This window comes from Oryza brachyantha, chromosome 1 (assembly GCF_000231095.2).
Source record: "Oryza brachyantha chromosome 1, ObraRS2, whole genome shotgun sequence".
NCBI lineage: Eukaryota > Viridiplantae > Streptophyta > Magnoliopsida > Poales > Poaceae > Oryza > Oryza brachyantha.
The window spans coordinates 18884087-18902589 of record NC_023163.2 but is presented as its reverse complement, the minus strand read 5'-3'; the positions used below and the strand labels follow the sequence as shown (position 1 = coordinate 18902589).

General features: G+C 41.8%; 2 protein-coding genes and 1 pseudogene across 2 annotated transcripts; 2 read left to right on the top strand and 1 right to left on the bottom strand.

Moving 5' to 3' along the window:
• Nucleotides 1–1232: 1232 nt before the first annotated feature.
• Nucleotides 1233–3265, bottom strand: LOC102722157 (annotated as a pseudogene).
• A 2179-nt stretch (nt 3266–5444) lies between these two features.
• Nucleotides 5445–7602, top strand: LOC102721698 (putative pectinesterase 11). Its single transcript, XM_040525926.1, has 5 exons — nt 5445–5707; nt 5858–6011; nt 6139–6327; nt 6514–6761; nt 7227–7602. The coding sequence occupies exons 1-5, from the start codon at nt 5445–5447 to the stop codon at nt 7369–7371; spliced, it is 999 nt and encodes a 332-aa protein (XP_040381860.1). The 3' UTR covers nt 7372–7602.
• A 1202-nt stretch (nt 7603–8804) lies between these two features.
• On the top strand, nt 8805–11709 carry LOC102721415 (laccase-2-like). Its single transcript, XM_040525878.1, is given in 8 exon segments — nt 8805–8909; nt 9016–9073; nt 9076–9224; nt 9823–9880; nt 9883–10128; nt 10216–10758; nt 10761–11090; nt 11579–11709. Coding segments are annotated over 8 exon segments (1620 nt in total).
• Nucleotides 11710–18503: the final 6794 nt, after the last annotated feature.

Genomic DNA, 18503 nt, shown 5'->3' with positions numbered 1-18503 from the left:
ATTCGATTCCGTTTTTATATCCGAGTTTCTGATTCTGATTTTGATTCTGAAAAAATATGAAAATAAATATGATATAGCTAGCTTTCGACCGTATTCGATCATTTTTCATCCCTAGGAAAATCCAGCTTTTTCAGATTCTGAGAAGCTTGCTTCTCATCAACTGCTTCTCAAAATCTTAGGGTGCGTTTGGTTAGTGGTCAAGGTGGGATGGGATGTGTTTGGTTGGATAGATGGTATGTTCCAATGTTGTATTTGGTTGGATGGATGAGGATGGATGAGATGAGCATATTTAATTACTAATAAATAATAATATTAATTAATCAACATAAATATTATCCTAATTAATACCAATTAACAATGAAATATATCTATCATCATTAATTAACACTAATTTAAACTTGTTAATTACTAATTAATAACAAAACACGCAATTATGACTAAACAATCACTAATGAACATCGTTAGTAAAGGTGGATGAGCTCATCCAGCCAATTTAGCCTGATACACCCATCCAGCATCTTCATGTAATATTTCTCTCCTGGGTCACCCTATCCAACTTCGCCCGCGAACCAAACACATCAGAAAACTAGACGGCCATCTTCTATCCAGGGAAGTCCGGCCAACCAAACACACCCTTAAGCTCCCTAAACAGGCCCTTTCAGCTGCAGGGCCCTGACCATGACCACCTCTTCATCCTCGATGGCGGTGATGAGGAATGTGGCTTCCTGCTACCTGGCGATGAAAGCCTTGGTGGGTATGTTAGACTTAGGGTTTGTTTGTAGAGTTTAAGATTATGAGAATCATTTGGTGAGAAGCCAGTTTCTTAGAATATGAAAAAGTTAGGTTTTTCAACTTCTGGCTTCTAGTTCATTTTCTGGATTCTACAACTCCGAATTTTCAGAAGTTGAGTACTGTTTAGGAGAGATTCTAACTTCTGGAGATTCTGTAAGAAGCTATAGCTGCTAGAAACTCCCCGCAAACAAGCAGTTACCTTAACTTGTGTCCTAACACTCATTATTTTCCCTTATCTTCTCTTAATAGTTGAACTGTATGTAAAAAACTACTTATATGCTTCGACGGTTATTCTCTCAATACTTGGCTACCCAGTGTTTATCGTAGGCACGATAATTGGTACACCATAGGTGTATCCTTCCCGGTCCGCTCATACTAGTTAAATTCCATCTCCATGCTCTAACGCTCACCCCACATATAGACCAAACTTCTAAACCCAGCTCACATGCTTTATTAATGTACGAAAAGCTCAGCCTTTGTAACCACCTATCCAGGTGGAGCACATAGGAGGAAGAAGACATGTGTACACTTAGTTACATAATTGCATACACATTTTATGTTTTTTGTCGAAGGTACATGCTAATAATAATCTCCTCTAATGTACTTCTTCAATTCTTTTACTTCTTGGTGCTGCTGGTCCACGATTGTCTTGACAACATCACCAATGGTAATCATGCCCACTACCTTCTCATCAAAAACTGGAACATGGCGAATATGCCTGTCTGTTAATGAACCAGAAATAAACAGATTAGCTTCAGGTTGGAGAGATACGATATGATACAGTCATGTAAGTGAAACTCTTTATGAGAGAATCCTCCATTACCTGTCATTAGCTCCATTGCTCGCAGAATATTGGTATTGCTCGAGACTGTGATTAGCTTGTCCTGCAACACAGTAATGAAAACCATTGGTGCTAAGGAGCAATGGAATATCATGTCTTGTCTGTTAAAACTGTTTCCCGTCTCTAAATGCATTCACCTCTTCCGTCATGATGTCTCCAACTCTTGTTTCTTCTGAAGATCTTCCTGGTAAAAGGATCTTCCTAGTGAAATCTGTATCAGATGACGGTTTATTTATCAGAGTTGTGTTTGTGCACTCTGCACTTTAAACCATTTTGTGGAACAGAATGTTTTGTGATTTTTACAGGATTTTTCAGCTGTGTTTATCTTTTCATGTATTTAAAGCTATGAAAATCACATCATGTTCTCCTGTTTGGGATAAACTCATAATTAACGCACCTTTTATGCAGAGCATCTTATAATGACTATAGACCCTTCCTTTATATTGCTACCTATCTCTTTTATTATTTTATTTTACTTTCAGAAAAAAGAGAGAACATCACAAAGTTTATTTTTTTCAAAAGAATGGTTGGAAGTAATTATCACAAACAGATTTTCAGAGTCAAATTCAATTTTGTACTACAATATGGAAGGTCAGAATATTTTAATTCCAGTTGACCGATACACCAGTATGGATTCAAAGGCTTAGTTCTCTCAATTACAAATTCAAGACTCAACTGCTGATTGCATCTTACCTCTCTCAGTTACGATTCCTGCCAACTGCTTCTCATCCCTAGACTTGAGCACCACCAGAGCTCCGACGTTGTGGGCTTTCATCTACAAATTTCAACATGATCTTTTAGTCACTTAGAACTGTTTCTCTTTAAAAATATTCACTATTTTCAACAAATTCAACTGCAAGATACAAACTCTTACATGCTTGACAGCTTCGTGTACCAAATTACTGGTGCAGCACCAGTAGAGTGCTCCAGCTTTAGACTCCCCCTTTGCATTCAGAATCTCTCTGACTGTAATGTTCTCTAGACCAATGTGAGGAATAATTGCAGCCGGAGATTCACTTTGTATGCGCGAAATCAGGGTCGCCCAGGAGAAGATCCCCTTGTTCATATGTTGTAAAACCGTGAGCTTAAGCTGCTTCCCATGGAAGCGTAATGCCCTAGTAATTCCTTGCATCGTTAATTATTCTGCTGGAAAGACATGGTGCATGGTTAACGGAGCTGTTTGTGTTGATAACCTGACATCAGTTGATTATTGGCTTTTCATGTAGATATTGTTTCTTTGAGCTGCAATCTCTACTGAAGTACTAAGATTGAACATTGCCCTGTTCAATTTATTAACAAGCTGTTTTCTGCAGCAAAGCTGAGGTTTTCCCAAGGTACGTTGTTTAATTAAGTTGGCATATTTTCTTCAAACATGACAAACTATTTGAACTCTTCTTTTTTTTCAGCAGATGTCAAAAATTCAAAATGCACACTAGCAACAAGGAAATGGTTCAAAACATCATCGTACCTTAAACAGCGGCTGGATCAGATGCTGCAGTCCTGCTCTCGTACTTCTGCCCCAATTTTCCTGGCTCGCATGGATCGGTGATTCGGTGAAGACGATGAGCTCTCCTCTGGGAGTTTAAGAACGGGATTCAGAGCTGCGTTGCCTCTTATCTGATGCAAATCCATCACCAAGCCGGCACACAAGGATCTGTACTTAACTTTCTCGTTTCGACCAAAGCAAGGAATCTCAGGTGAAACAATCCAGGTCCACCGTATGCTGTTTCTTCCTTTCGAGGCGTGCTCTCAGGTAGCTTCTGTGCCCAGCTGGAAGGTTTCCTCAAATTCTTTTCAGTGCTGAATCCTTCATGCATTGCTTTCGGTCAGTTTGTTGTTCAGACTTCGATCGGAGACAATGGGACAACTGCACAAATACAGTAAAACTGTTAGCACTTAGCGACATTAGCAAATATTTCATTCTTTTCCAGGCTGATGATGCAAACGAAAATCTAAAAGCAGGCAACCTAGCAGTTGTATTCATCACAATAATTGTAATTACGAATAGAATCTTACGCCCGTTCTTACAGTGGATGGTGCTGAAGAGACAGAAGCAGTGCCCTTTTTCTGCAACGCATAGGCGAAAAATTTAAAACTGCAGCAATTCTAAATCAATTCAAGAACGATGAAGATGCACAGTTAAATATTTCTTTTGTTGAGAGTCATGTTGGTTGTTCATATGAGTATTTTTATCGTCCTAAAAAATGTACCTAGAGATACCATCTAATATAAAAGTATACCTCTAAACAACAAAATTGTACGCTAAAAATTTAGAGCAATTTTACCATGTTTGAGAAAGTACCAGGAGATACTAAAATTTTAGTGTAAAATTTGGCACCTCATAGTACCTAAGATATCAAGAGGTGCTAAAATTTACATAGAAAAAATAGTACCTCTTGGTACCTTCTCAAGTACTGTAAAATTACTTAAAAATTTAACACATCTATATACTTTCTCAAATACCGTAAAATTTCTCCGTACAGATTTTCTGCTCAAGCCTGCCTTGTGGGGCATACAGCTTGCACGCAGCCCACAGCCCATTTTCGGAGATAGTATTGTTTGTTTGGGGATTTTGGGCCGACACAGCTATCCTACCGTGCTCTGGGCCATGCAGGCCCATTTAGCACGAAAAGCCCTGTCATTTTTTTTTTGCCGAAAACCAAAAAAAAAGGGGCTCGTGTTTTCTTCAGCTGTTCTTCCTGCCATGCAACTTCGAAAGCCGGTCTTTGGCGTGAATTAAGGGCAGAAAATGTGTGTTTCTTGGAGATGGCTTGTAGCATTAGAACAAAGCAAGGCTCCCTTCTTGACTTTGATGGGGTCGTTAGCATCTAACCTGCACTCCACCGAACAGACCAGACGTGAGCTCCACACTGGCCGGCGGCTGCCCGTTGTGTGCAACTGCAAATACTGTTAACGTAACAACGTTCCAGCTATCCCATAGCAGAAAGCCAGTAACCAATCAAGCAAGCCACTGAACATATGCAAGCAAGCATTTGGTAAGAGCTACACGTCGCAGTGATTAATTAAAAGAAACCGAATTATTTTTTTTGACAGGAGAAACAGAAAAAGGAAAAAAAGTAAAAAGGGGCAAATATGCACATGAGTAGTACGTTACACTGTCTCCAGCATCACAAGCAAGTTCTTTCTCCATCCCTCCCTACAGCAGTTGCCCGTATCTTGCACCCATACATCAGGCGGAATGTATGCACGAAGAGTGCGTTCCTCGCTTCCATCATGTCATGTACCACTAAAGTCTTCGAATGGACGCGACAAGGGTTTACATTTCAACCCGACGGAACAACGGTGTCCCAGTTTTTAACACATTTTGGCCGCTTTTCGATAGATTCCGAATTTACTGTTTGGCAATTGAATTTAGCACATAAAAAATAGCATTCGGATTTTCAATCGGAAACTGATTTCGAGCCACGTTGAAACGTCGAAAACCTGTGAAAACCGATCAGCTTTCGTCGGCTTTGTAAACCCTCGACGCGACACGTGTCACGAACTCCGTCTCCAAGCGTACAGTGAGTTAGCCACGCTAGCTACTTCTCGCAGCTGGGCGCGGTGCTACGCTTGCCCTGTTCCCTCCATGATGCCGTCACCTCGATCACCAGGTTAGGTTAGGCGACCAGATCACGTAACGGAACCCTGCATGAAAAATGAAAGTTTTGCAGCAGCAGCAGCAGCAGGGGTTGACCAAACAAAAGATCACCAAAAGTCTTATTTCAGTGCACGTATATAAAACCGCGAGACGATCCTGCACCGAATGGCGCGAAAGCGATCGACTGCCTTGAGCTCGAATCATCTGGACATGCCGTTATATGGGGTCAACTACCCGCCGTGCAGGGCCGCGGCGGCATCAACGGTAGCAGCAGCAGCAGCACTATCGCTGGCCCTGCTCTGCTCTTGCTTCTTCTCCTCCATGCCGAGCGCGACCGCGAGCGCCGCCGTCGTCACGGTCGACAAGTCCGGCAAAGGCGACCACCGGAGCATCCAGGACGCGATCGATGCCGCCCCGGCGAACGGCTCCGCCGGCGGCGGCACCGTCATCCGGATCAAGCCCGGGGTTTACAGGCGAGCAAAAATTACACACGCATCCTCTGTTTTGCCCGTAGGCCGGCAGTAGAGAGAGCGAACGAGGTCTCGACCTTGATCGATCCGTGTTAATGGCGTCTGTTTGACACGGCCGTGCGTGCGTGCGTGCGTTTTGGGGTTTCCCTGCAGGGAGAAGGTCGTGGTGGACAAGCCGTACGTGACGCTGACCGGCACGAGCGCCAGCTCGACCGTGATCACCTGGAACGAGTCCTGGGTCTCCGACGAGTCCCCCACCGTCTCCGTCCTGGCCTCCGACTTCGTCGCCAAGCGCCTGACGTTTCAGGTGCGCTTAATTCCTCCCCCCGATCGAGCTGAATAAATTGCATAGTATTTATGATGCAGGGATGCGTTTCGCATGGCGTCAGATAGTTAATTACTTTTTGGACGGCCTGTGTGCGTGCTGAGCGCAGAACACGTTCGGGGACACCGCGCCGGCGGTGGCGGTGAGGGTCGCCGGCGACAGGGCGGCGTTCTACGGGTGCAGGTTCGTGTCGTTCCAGGACACGCTGCTGGACGAGAGTGGGCGCCACTACTACCGCGGCTGCTACGTGCAGGGCGCCACCGACTTCATCTTCGGAAACGGCCGGGCTCTGTTTGACGTACGCACACATTACACTTTACCGTTGCATCCTACACGTAATTAGTTGCTACGACTCCGGTAGGAAAAAGGCCCACCGACAGGTAGGCCCCAGGATCTCCTAATCACATGGGGCCCGCCTGGGTCGGTCTAATCTGCACAATAGTCAGCCTCACGCATGACAAAGAATGCATCTTTCTGGAGACAGAAATGCCACCTGCACTCCACGTCGCCCCCCGGCGCCGGCGGGGCGTTCACGGCGCAGCAGCGGTCGTCGGAGTCGGAGGAGACGGGGTACAGCTTCGTGGGGTGCAAGCTGACCGGCGTCGGCGTCGGCACCTCCATCCTGGGGCGGCCGTGGGGCCCCTACTCCCGCGTCGTCTTCGCGCTCACCTACATGTCCTCCACCGTGAGGCCCCAGGGCTGGGACGACTGGGGCGACCCCGCCAAACAGAGGTAAAATACACGGTCAATTTTACAAATCTTGAAAAAGCACCGGTAGGTATTACATTTGCCATCATCAAACTTCGATATATCTGCGTACTAGTTATATATATGAAGATATTAAAATTTATATTAAAGAATTATTATATCGAGATACATTCTCAAGTGTCGTAATTTTTTTCTCGAAATACACAACTCAAGCCCACGTCTCTCACCGTTATCTTTTTATTTTTCTTATGTTTATAAGATATAATTTGAATTTTTATCGTTAAATTTAGAATTGATTTTAGAGATGTTATTCACAAAAGTTTATTTTTCAGTCTTATTTTTAAAATCGCTAAGAATACATATATATATATATACATACATATATATATATATAATAAATTATTCATAAATTATTTTTTTTTATAAATATGCAAACACCCTCTCTGTTTTTTCATGGCGACGCTCGTCACCAGCGTTGGTTTTGCGCAGGACGGCGTTCTACGGGCAGTACCAGTGCTACGGCGACGGGTCGAAGACCGACAGCAGGGTCGCCTGGTCTCACGACCTGACGCAGGCGGAGGCGGCGCCGTTCATCACCAAGGCTTGGGTTGATGGGCAACGATGGCTTCGGTAGTCCTTAATTAGTAGATTCTGCCATTGAGATGGCGACATCACTATTGATATATAAACTTGTGTTTAGCTGTTTCGGTCCGACTCTTTCGCTTTGAAGTCAATCTAATCTGATGCTAGCACTTAATGTGAGCTCACACTATGTATAGTAGTGCTATACATTCGCTAGCCAAAGCGACTCTCACTGCATCTGTATGCATGCACGGTGATGCTTCACCAACTATAACCGTGGCAACCTAGGAAGAAGTTTTTTAGCACACGGGTGTACATATATCTGTTGCTTATATATCATCTAAATAGTTATAAAAAATATGAAAAAAGTTAATAAGATAGTTTGATATGAGTTATATCACTATATAAGTTTAAATTTAACTTATAGAAGTTATATCACTCCACCTAGTCTGATCGTCTACTGTCTCTTGGAAACACCGTGTCTCCTCTTCTAAGTGAGTCAAAGTTGTACGCTTCTGCAAGCACTAAGCCACTAACTAGTATACTGTATACTAGTAAACAATTACTGGAGTAGTAAACTTTGCTCTCATCTTCTCTTCACCTCCAAGACACAGCCTGCATTTTGGTGCACCTCGCTTGCATCGCCGCTCTTCAGAGGAAGCGCATTGCGTGGGACGCATTCCATGCCGAAAACGAGCACCCACACCTTGTTTACTTCAGTGTAAAGTACCCGAAGAGAACCACGATTTGCAACTGATTCTCTCGATCTGCATAACAACTAGACTGTCTGCACGCACACATTACATCATTTCGTTTGGAGGAGCAACTGCCAACTATTGGTTTCAGATGGCAGCGACAGTAACCGGTCAGTGTCACCTATGCCTGGTACCAAGAGGCATGCCCTGATCAAGGCGCACAGGCAACTTTTGCTCCCCAAAAAGCAGCTAAACAATCTTGAGGTACTAGTATTAAAATTTTACACCGAAAAATATGATATTTAAGTTACTTTTTTTAAGGATTTTAAAATAGTTCTTTCCTTTGTCTTTAAGCCAAAGACCACCCAGGTGTATATTCCAGGGTCGATTAGGCTGATCACCGATCGAAAATACGAGAATTAGTTAGCCTTAGCCTCGACGCCGCCGTCGAGCACAAGCCCGGTGCTGCCGGCAGCCATCTGCCCGGTGCTCGCGCGGCCGCGACACCACTTCCCTCCGTTGACGTCGCCGTCGCAGATCCCTTCACGCATCACCTCAACCCTGCGTTACTCCCCCGGTCATTCCAGCCTCGAGCACCGAGCCTCCCGGCCGATACTATCGCCACCAAAACATGCACCTCACCAACCGCCGGTCTCTAACTGCCTCAAGAAAACAATATCCCTGTTCTTCCGTACCTCTCGTAGTCTCTGAAGCTTTAAAGCATTGAGTCATTGACGCCGATCACCGACGAGCAAACACAGAGTGCTTGCTGTGCTCTTCAGCAATCAGCATGGCCTCTTCTCCTCGCGGCCGCCTCCCTCTGGTGGTTTCGACTCTTCTACTTGCCCTCTTCACCGTGACTGCGCGCGCCGATGTTAAGAGATACCAATTCGATGTGAGTTCCGTACTGATCAATCAAAGCAGTGAACCATGTTTCGTTACGTGCTCATTTTTTCAGTTTTTGCATGCATATATATATGTACTTGCGAGCGCGTCCGTAGATTGTGATGAGCAACGTGAGCAGATTGTGCCACGAGAAGGCCATGGTCACGGTGAACGGGGCTACCCGGGGCCGACCATCTACGCGCGCGAAGGGGACCGGATCGTCGTGAACGTGGCCAACCGCATGACGAGGCACAACGTGACGATCCACTGGCACGGGCTGAAGCAGCGGCGGAACGGGTGGGCGGACGGGCCGGTAAGCATGCCAGTAGATTAGATTGGAATCCAATCTAAATCCGTCTCCCTCCATTTCTGTGCTAATTAGTCTACCAAACCAACCCGCACCAATTATTTTTTATTGTGATCCAATCCAAACCAATCCAACTTTGATTTTAGCCTAACCCGCACTAACCTATTTGATTAAAATGGATTCAACCCACTCTTGCAAATGCACCATTTGATATGTATAAACTCGGATCTAAAATTTTAAAACTCGTGTTCACACTGTAAAAGTTTATTAAATTTGACTGAAATTTAGTGGGATGATCTGTTATGTATAAAGCAACTTCATACAAATTTTGATTGATTTCTACATGTGAGCCCTACGTATGTCTATTATCTTATCCATTAGCTATCCAATTAAAGAATCCATTTACCCTCCACGGGTTAAATTCATTTAGAACCTAAAATAACTTAACCAAATCCAGTCCATACCAATCCATTTGTCTCTATAACTCAATCTAATCCAGACCATTTGAAGCTACGATCCATTTGCACCCAACCAAACACAATCCAAATTAAAACCAACCCATTTAACTCATTTTCATCCAACCCATTAGCAAAACTACGGGCCGACGTACGTGAAGCAGTGCCCGATCGGCAGCGGCGGGAGCTACGTCTACGACTTCAACGTGACGGGCCAGCGGGGCACGCCCACATCGCGTGGATGCGCGCCACCGTGCACAGCGCCGTCGTCGTCCTCCCGGGGGCCGGCGTCCCCTACCCGTTCCCCGAGCCCGACGACGAGGCCGAGATCATCCTCGGCGAGTGGTGGCACGCCGACGTGGAGACCGTGGAGAGGCAGGGCAGCATGCTCGGCATGGCGCCCAACATGTCGGACGCGCACACCATCAACGGCAAGCCCGGCCCGCTCTTCCCGTGCTACCAGAAACGTGCGTGCATTTTCGATCTGCTTCTCCGCTTTGCCTACGTCGGCAATGGCTAAAAAACGTGCGTGCTGTGTGCTGCTGCTGTTGCAGATACCTACGCGCTGCAGGTGCGGAGTGGCAAGACGTACCTGATCCGGATCATCAACGCTGCGGTAATTGACGAGCTCTTCTTCTCGATCGCCGGCCACGCCATGACGGTGGTCGAGATTGACGTGACCTACAACAAGCCGTTCGTGACATCCACCGTGCAGCTCTCCCCGGGGCAGAACATGAACGTGCTCGTCCGGGCCGACCAGAGTCCTGGCCGGTACTTCATGGTCGCCAAGCCCTTTAACAATATGCCCATCCCCGCCGACAACAAGACGGCCACCGCGATCCTCCAGTACGCCGGCGTCCAGACCTCCGTCGTCCCGATATTGCCCCAGCTGATGCCGGCCACGAACAGCACCGGCTTCGTGGCCGCGTTCCACGACAAGCGGCGGAGCCTCAGCTCCCCGCGGTACCCGGCGGACGTGCCGCTCGCTGTCGACCGGCACCTGCTCTACACCATCGGGCTCAACATCGACCCGTGCGACACGTGCCTGAACCAGTCGCGCCTCGCGGCGTCGCTGAACAACATCACCTTCGTGATGCCGCGGACTTCCCGGACCGCCCGCCGGCGCGGTTCAACTACACGGGCGTGCCGCTCACCGCCGGCCTCGGCACGTCGCTCGGCACGAGGCTGAGCAAGATCGCGTACAACGCCACCGTGGAGCTGGTGCTGCAGGACACCAACCTCCTGTCCGTCGAGTCGCACCCGTTCCACCTCCACGGGTACAACTTCTTTGTCGTCGGGAGAGGCGTCCGCAACTTCGACCCGGCCAAGGACCCGGCCAAGTACAACCTCGTCGACCCGCCGGAGAGGAACACCGTCGGCGTGCCCGCCGGTGGCTGGGCCGCGATCAGGTTCAGAGCGAACAACCCAGGTGAGATGGGAAATAGTTTTTAGCACACGGGTATAGGTACACCCGTGTACTTGCATGCCATCTAAATAGTCATCAAAAAAATATAAAAAGAATTGATAAGATAGATTAATATGGTTTATATCACTCCACAAACATGCAAGTTTAAATTCAACTTCTACGAGTCGTAGCAAAAACTAACAAACAAAACTGAAACTAAGTATACGCATAATCATAATTGTTTTTGTTATTTTTGCTACAACTTCTAGAAGTTGAATTTAAACTTGCATGTTGGTAGAGTGATATAACTCATGTTAAACTATCTTGTCAATTTTTTTCATATTTATATGGCATGCAAGTAACAGGTGTATACACTTGTGTGTTAAAAAACTGCTTCCCAGATGAGATATGCAGTTCACCATTTCTTTTTAGTCCTTTCAAAAGTACAACTCATTGCCAGTAAACTTTCTTAGCCAAATTGAGAATTCACGAACGTTGCTCTGTTACTTTAGGTGTTTGGTTCTTGCATTGTCATCTTGAGGTGCACACGAGCTGGGACTTAAAAACGGCGTTTTTATTGGAGGATGGGAGCGGTCCCGATGAGTCGGTTTTGCCACCGCCTAAGGATTTGCCCAAGTGCTGAAGAGATTAGCAGTTACATCATACAAATCTCTCTGTAAATGCCTGGTTGTTACTCCTGATCTGGGTTGTATTTCTGTCCCCGCCAATACTCCGTTCAGAGTTCTGACTCCCGAGAGAGGAGAAAAGAACCCCCTTTGCATAAAGTGTGCAGAAGGGGTGACCTGTTCAATACAGCCATAAAATTGTAAAATTGTGTATAACGTGCAACGGTGCAAGAGCCTGTTACTGATGTGACCTGTTTGGCTGAAAGCCTGAAACTCTGCTGCAGCAAGTTCTTTGTTATACTCATTCTTTCGTTATATAGACTTTTACTTTTAAGATTTTTTTTATTGATTAAGTGCTCCTCCTGGCCTGAGATACATAAGGCCAGGATTAAACAAGCTTGGCGATCGGTTAGGTTAGGAACTTAAGACCTCGGTAGGGACGAGTGAAGGGCATATAAGCTATCTAGTTCTGATCCAAGCATGCACCAAGCTCAAAGTAAGGAGAGTGTCGGTGTGTTTAGGTAGCTTCTAGCAGCTACAATTTCTCACAGAATCTTCAGAAGTCAGAAACTCACCCAACAGTACTTACCTTCTGAGAATCTGATGATGTAGAATCCAGAAAATAAACTAGAAACTAAAAGCTGGGAAACCCAACCTTTTTATATTCTGATAAGTTGATCTCTCACCAGCTGTTTATTAAAATTCTAAGCTCCTTAAACAGGCCATATGAGTTCCCAACGTTACAAACTAAACCAACTTTATGGTCGTATATATATTCTCCTTTTTAAATAGAGCTTTTTAAATATTCTTAAAAAAGTATCTTAATATACTATATTTTCTAGTGTAAAAATTTAGTATCTCGAGATACAATGTACATGTACCTTTAGGTAACTAAATTTTCACTAAAATTTTTGGTACATCAATATACTTTTCAAATATGGTAAAAATGTCATTTTAAATATAAGTAAGCTTAGGTTTCTTGTTTTTTTTAAAAAAATGGAGGGGCGTTTTTTAGAGAAAAGGCACCTTTCATTAGAGAACCGCTTTGAATTGATGACAAAATGTACCCTACCAATTTTCTGGTAGCTTCAATAGTAAATAGGATGGTTTGGGTTGAAGCTAAATAGTTGGTAATACCAATGCTTGATTTGTTAGAATTATAGGATTTTCATCACTATAATATAAATCTGGCTCCACATTGGGAAAAAAACAAACATAGAAAAAATTTGCCTAGATTTTGACACTACCTATAAATTGATATGGTAGATAACAAAATAGGCATAGAATTTCTAGGTGTTTCTTTTATCTTTTCTTTCTCGTTTCCGTTGCCAGTTAATGTGTAACGGCAAAAAAAAACAATTTATCTATTTTCTTAATTTTGATGTATAAGTACAAAATGGTTTATATTTTGAATAAGGGGTTCGCACTTCTTTGAACTTCTAATTTAATTTTGTTAGCTAAACAAACCGTTATTTTATCCATGAAGATTTTTCTCAGCTGCTCTGCTTTGAGTGAGCATCAGGAACTACATCTCCTAGAATCTCCACTTCTTCTGAACAATCCAGAATATAGATTCTCATTGCAGATTTCAAGATTGAGTAAATAAATTCAGAAGTGAACTGGCAACAAGAACCTGAGGTTATTTCTTGCTTCAAATAATTTTTTGAGTAAATTTCACGAAACCTTAGGTTCAGAGGCATGTGTAACGTAAAACCCCACCTACAGGGATCCCATATTTTGAGACTAAATATTTTTAGGAACCCCACATTTAAGCTTGTATTATCTATTTAGCTAATATATTTATACATAATAGTTCTAAAAAGACAGTATGTGATATTTTTAAGTATATATACACATTAGCCGTATTTTCAACATATGTTAGTTATCGATAATATAACTATTTTTATACAATCGGTTAACCTATCTTAGTATTGAGAATTGCCATAAGTTTTTGTAATCATGTATTGTGAGAGTAAGTAAGAAGATAAATTAGGTGGGAATGATGAGTATTTTGGTTCTACTTATATGTGAATATATATTAAAAATACCGCATATCATAATGGAAATAAGTATTTTATAAAAATATGGGTCTTTTTGAAACATTTTATCCCAAAATATGGGGCTTCTTGAAACAAATTACAATAATTGGGGTTTTGCATTACATATGCATCAAAACCCGGGGTTTTCTAAAATTTACTCTAATTTTTTAGAATATTATACATGAGTAAAAAGAAGGAAATAGGGCAAAACAAGAAAGGAAATAAGGAATAATACATGGGAAACTCACTTTAAGAAAATTAGCTCATGTAGTTATTACGTACAAGTGTCAACATTAATTATCATCAATTGGATACTTGGGGCATTCTAATGAAATAAGAGAGAAAAGCCATGGTCATGCATGTCACTTTTGAAAATGTAGAGTGTGCTGTCTGAAACTCTGAATAGTTCTGTTAGGCTCGCGTGCAGTGGCAGGATAATTGCACCATACAATTTGGAGTTTTTAAGCGGCCACCGACATAACAATTCTGTACAAATATAGAGGGGCCCTTCATGACAAGCCGTAGTGGGGCACTGGGGCTCCGTCCTCTTGTGAACTTGTGATCTAAAGTTTCTTTTGACAGATCAAACACTGCAATACTCCACTTCAAACGTAACTATGTTTAATAATTTAAGTTCCATAATCGTATAATACCTTTTATAGAACTTGGTTAGAAACTATGTTTAGGTTGTTACTCATGAGAACAAACACGTGATTAAAATCAATGGGAAGTAATTTTCTAAGATTTTTATACCTGCACTCTCTTTGATAATGAAATTGTGAGCAAACTTATACTATTAGTATAGAAAATATGGGGTAGCCAATATATGTATGCTTAATTAACTCATCAGGAACAGCGTATGCCCAGATGTATAAGAAAATATGCAATGTGTTACTGATCGACCATCTCTCCAAAACTTCATCTTGTTGAATCAGTTGAATAGTCTAGAATAGGTTTTCCTCCGTAGATGTGTACGGTGTACTCAATGTGTTAAATCAAAAAGAAATACGTCTAAACAAGAGAAGGACCATTACCTATACCTAGAGTATGGACATTTATAAATATTTTGTGTTTTGTCTCTTTAGTCATATGTTTGATTACATCCTCGTAGTAAGTTTGTACCCTACATATACAAGATATTACTCGGTGATACCTATAGATCTATTGATCGTGGCACTGGAATTTTTTGTCAAAATTTCACCATGCTTTTTGACTAATTCAGTTAATTGCGCCATCATCCTTCTTGCTTAACCAAAATTACCGAAATAACCGAAATTAGGGAAAAAAAGGCCTAAGTAGCTTTCTTGATCTTGGCTGACTCGGTGTTGAGTTAGAAGCAGGGGCGAAACCATAAAACCCTTAAGCCTAGAGCTAAGCTAAAATGTACTTAATTATTTTTGGAATTTATATGGTAGATTCATCTAATTTCGGTGAGAATGTGAACCTAGGCATGGGGCTTAAGCCCTATCCTCCCAAGGCATGGTTTCACACTGGTTAGAACTTACAACCGTTATTGTTGATGCTATCTTAGTAAATTGGTGTGGTATATATTTCTTGCTATTATATTGTCTTGTTAATCGTCAAAAGGATGTTCAAAGGGGTGCCAAGATTTTGTTATGATTCATTTTATTTTTTTTATCTTTTGAAGTCATTGCATACTTTGATCATAATCGAAGACAGAATCAAACTAACGAAAACTGAACTTTATCGGTATTGAATTTCTTTAGATATTTTGGCCATGTTTTAAATGAACTAAATTTTAAAAAGAAAACCAATTTTCATCAGACCGAATGACCTGATTAATTTCTTTAGATATAATGGCAGTCTTGCAATTTTCCTAAAATTTTTAAACGCTCAAGGTACTAGCGTTTTAGGCTTTTACCTGAAGTTCTCGACAACTTGATTTGTGCATGTACTAGAACAAATTAAGGCACAACGCTAGCTAGGCCGAGGATGTGCATGTCAGCGTCATCCAGCCATGCCGGTTCAGTGTTATGGGGGCATATCGCATCTCTGGTGAGTGGTGATCTAGTAGTAATACACTTTGGTGATTGAGACTGATAAGTGTTGGTTAGACTTGGACTGACACCAACTATAGCTAAAGAAGTATATATATTTTGGGCAACATGTATGATGGGAATCATGGGACAATGATATTGGAACAGATATGGGCACCGACCAAACACAAATAAAGAGTCATTAATATGTACGAAAGGAACAAGCATAATTAGACCGTTCACACGAGCATCAACATCTGATGGTAGCACATCCTTCTGGTGAGTGATGCAGAAAGAGAAATTAATCAAATTATTGTTTGCTTGCACTGCTTGGTAATTGCATCATGCGTCTACGTACGATATCATAAATTAGATTACATGCTAATGTTACGCTAGTGCAGCAAAACAGCCTCTAAATGCGTTTTACTACGATTGCAAACACCCTCGAACGTCACTTTTAGTTTGAAATTTCCCCTATAAATTGATTTGTTACAAGTACCTCAATACTAATTCGCTTTGAATTTGAGATTAGCCATCTTTTGTTGCTGCTCATATATTCTTGTGGTCGTAGATCCTCATGTGCTATTGTGATTGTCTTATTGGACTTTCTCTAACAGATTTAAGATAAGGAAGATGAGCTCAATGTGACACTTCAGCAGGAAAGAAGATATGCTTGATGCCATATATATACAGATAAGCGTGCAAGAATTAATTAACTATGTTGTATACTTTCTGCGAACTTAAATAGTGTAGTAGGTTTTGTAAACATGGCATCCATGAGATACAACTAGATCATATAAATGTGCAAAAAACTTCCACGAGTAGTGAAGATAGGGTGAAATTTCAAACCAAGATGAATTAGTACGGAGTATTTGCAACAAATTATTTAATAAGGAGGTATTTTCCATTAAGAGTGATAATTGAAGGGATTTTGGTTATTTTTCCTAAAATCTACTCCCTTTATCCGAAAATATTAAACATTTTTTAAATTTAAATCTTGTACTACAAAATAAAGATTTTTGGCACTATTTACGGTAATATTTATCTCATCCATCACCGCTCATTCAAAAAAATTTTCATTTTATTCCCACCTACCTTTTTATCTTTGTTCATATTCCTTATTTATTAAGGGATACTATATTTTTTTCTAAAATACTTACATTTTAGAACAGATAAATTATATTTACTAACATCCCTTCTAGTTACCTAACGAGTCTACAAAAGAAGTGTATTTTCATATACGGCCGGCTTAAGAAACTAGAGGCAGTTGCGTACTTCTCTGGAAATGTGACATCTTCGCTTAGGTAAGATTATATGTGGACATGCAGTTGGCTGGCTATGCGCATGTGCAAATACCATGTTAGTCGCTTGTTCAAATGATTTTTTATTAGTTGTCTGTCAAGCATCGTGGCAATGACCATACCCAAAGCTGTTTCAACACCTGTTTTTATGTGAATTACCTAGTTAAAAAGATTTGTAGCATCAAGAAATCAATATTCATCTTATTCTAGGTTTTAGGATATATAGTTATTTATTAGATTATGTGTGCACTCCCTTATTTCCATAAAGGTTCCGGCTTTAGGATTGTTTTTCTAAGAAGATTATTCTTTTTTTTTTTGTTTTTTCTATACATTTCTTAAATTCCTAAGCTGTAATACTCCAATCCGTTGCTAGTGTTTCGGTCCGTATATGTGTTCTTATTCCGATTTAGCTTGTTAGGCCTAAGCGTTAGGCTCGTTAGGCCCAACTGTTTGGTTAGTGGAATTAGTCTCACATGAAAAGTTTAGATATGTTTGAACTATTTTATATGCCCAATTTACCTCAAGCATTGTACATTTGTGTTAACTTTTTTATACTAAACATGGACAAAAGTATAAGTGAATATGAACGTGTAGCCACTCAACGTATTGAGTAGTCTATACGTATTTGGGGCTGAGTTGTTACATAAATGGTGTGTTTTTTTAAAAAATATTCTATATAAAAAGATTATCATCTCACTTTTTAAAATAAAATTTTGAACTAGTTCTTTTTATCGTTTACACCACTAAATAATCTTGCATCAACAAAATAACATGTCCCAAAACAAAGTTAATAAATTATTGAAGAAATTAAAACAGCAGTATGTATCATTAATAAGTAGAGGGTAAAGTAATGCGGTAGATAAACAAAAACCAAAGTCTTTTGGGTAAAAAGATGAATGGGTAAAAGTAAATTCTTTCGATAGATAAAAGGAATATTCCAATAAACATTTCCCCACGTAGAAGAAAACAATTGTACACTATACAACAGCATATTCGCCCATAATTTATCGACGGGTGGTCCCGCCCGTCCACGTACTCGATATGGCATGCACGCACGTACGCGTACGGATCATGATGCGCTTGCTGTCTTCTACTACTTGTAGTATGCAGCGTCACAGGAAACAGTCCAAATCGCACACGTACGTAAAACGTGGGTATCCAGACAAGCTGCTGTTGTCTGATACAGTACATCACATGGACAAGGTTTTCTCTTTTCTGTATACGAAGTCACGCAGTGTGGGCACCAAACGGACCCTTCGTTTTTAAGCACGCACTGACTGCACTTCACTCAGGGTAGATCGCTTTTAAGTTTTACTCCAACTGCATCGGGTTGGTTTAATTGCAGTGCAATGTGACAATTCTAATATTGTAGTGGTACTGTAAAACTTAAAGTAGTCGGCTCAATGTGAATTGCAATTTACGCTTCCAAGCTTTGGAATGAATTATGACAATGCTAAATCTATCGTACTGTAAC

What these genes read in the sequence shown, in the direction of transcription:
- LOC102721698 (XM_040525926.1), top strand. Translation starts at nt 5,445, where the DNA reads ATGCCGTTATATGGGGTCAACTACCCGCCGTGCAGGGCCGCGGCGGCA. An exon ending in ATCAAGCCCGGGGTTTACAG is followed by an intron (nt 5,708 to 5,857) that starts GCGAGCAAAAAT and finishes GTTTCCCTGCAG; the next exon opens with GGAGAAGGTCGTGGTGGACA. An exon ending in CCAAGCGCCTGACGTTTCAG is followed by an intron (nt 6,012 to 6,138) that starts GTGCGCTTAATT and finishes TGCTGAGCGCAG; the next exon opens with AACACGTTCGGGGACACCGC.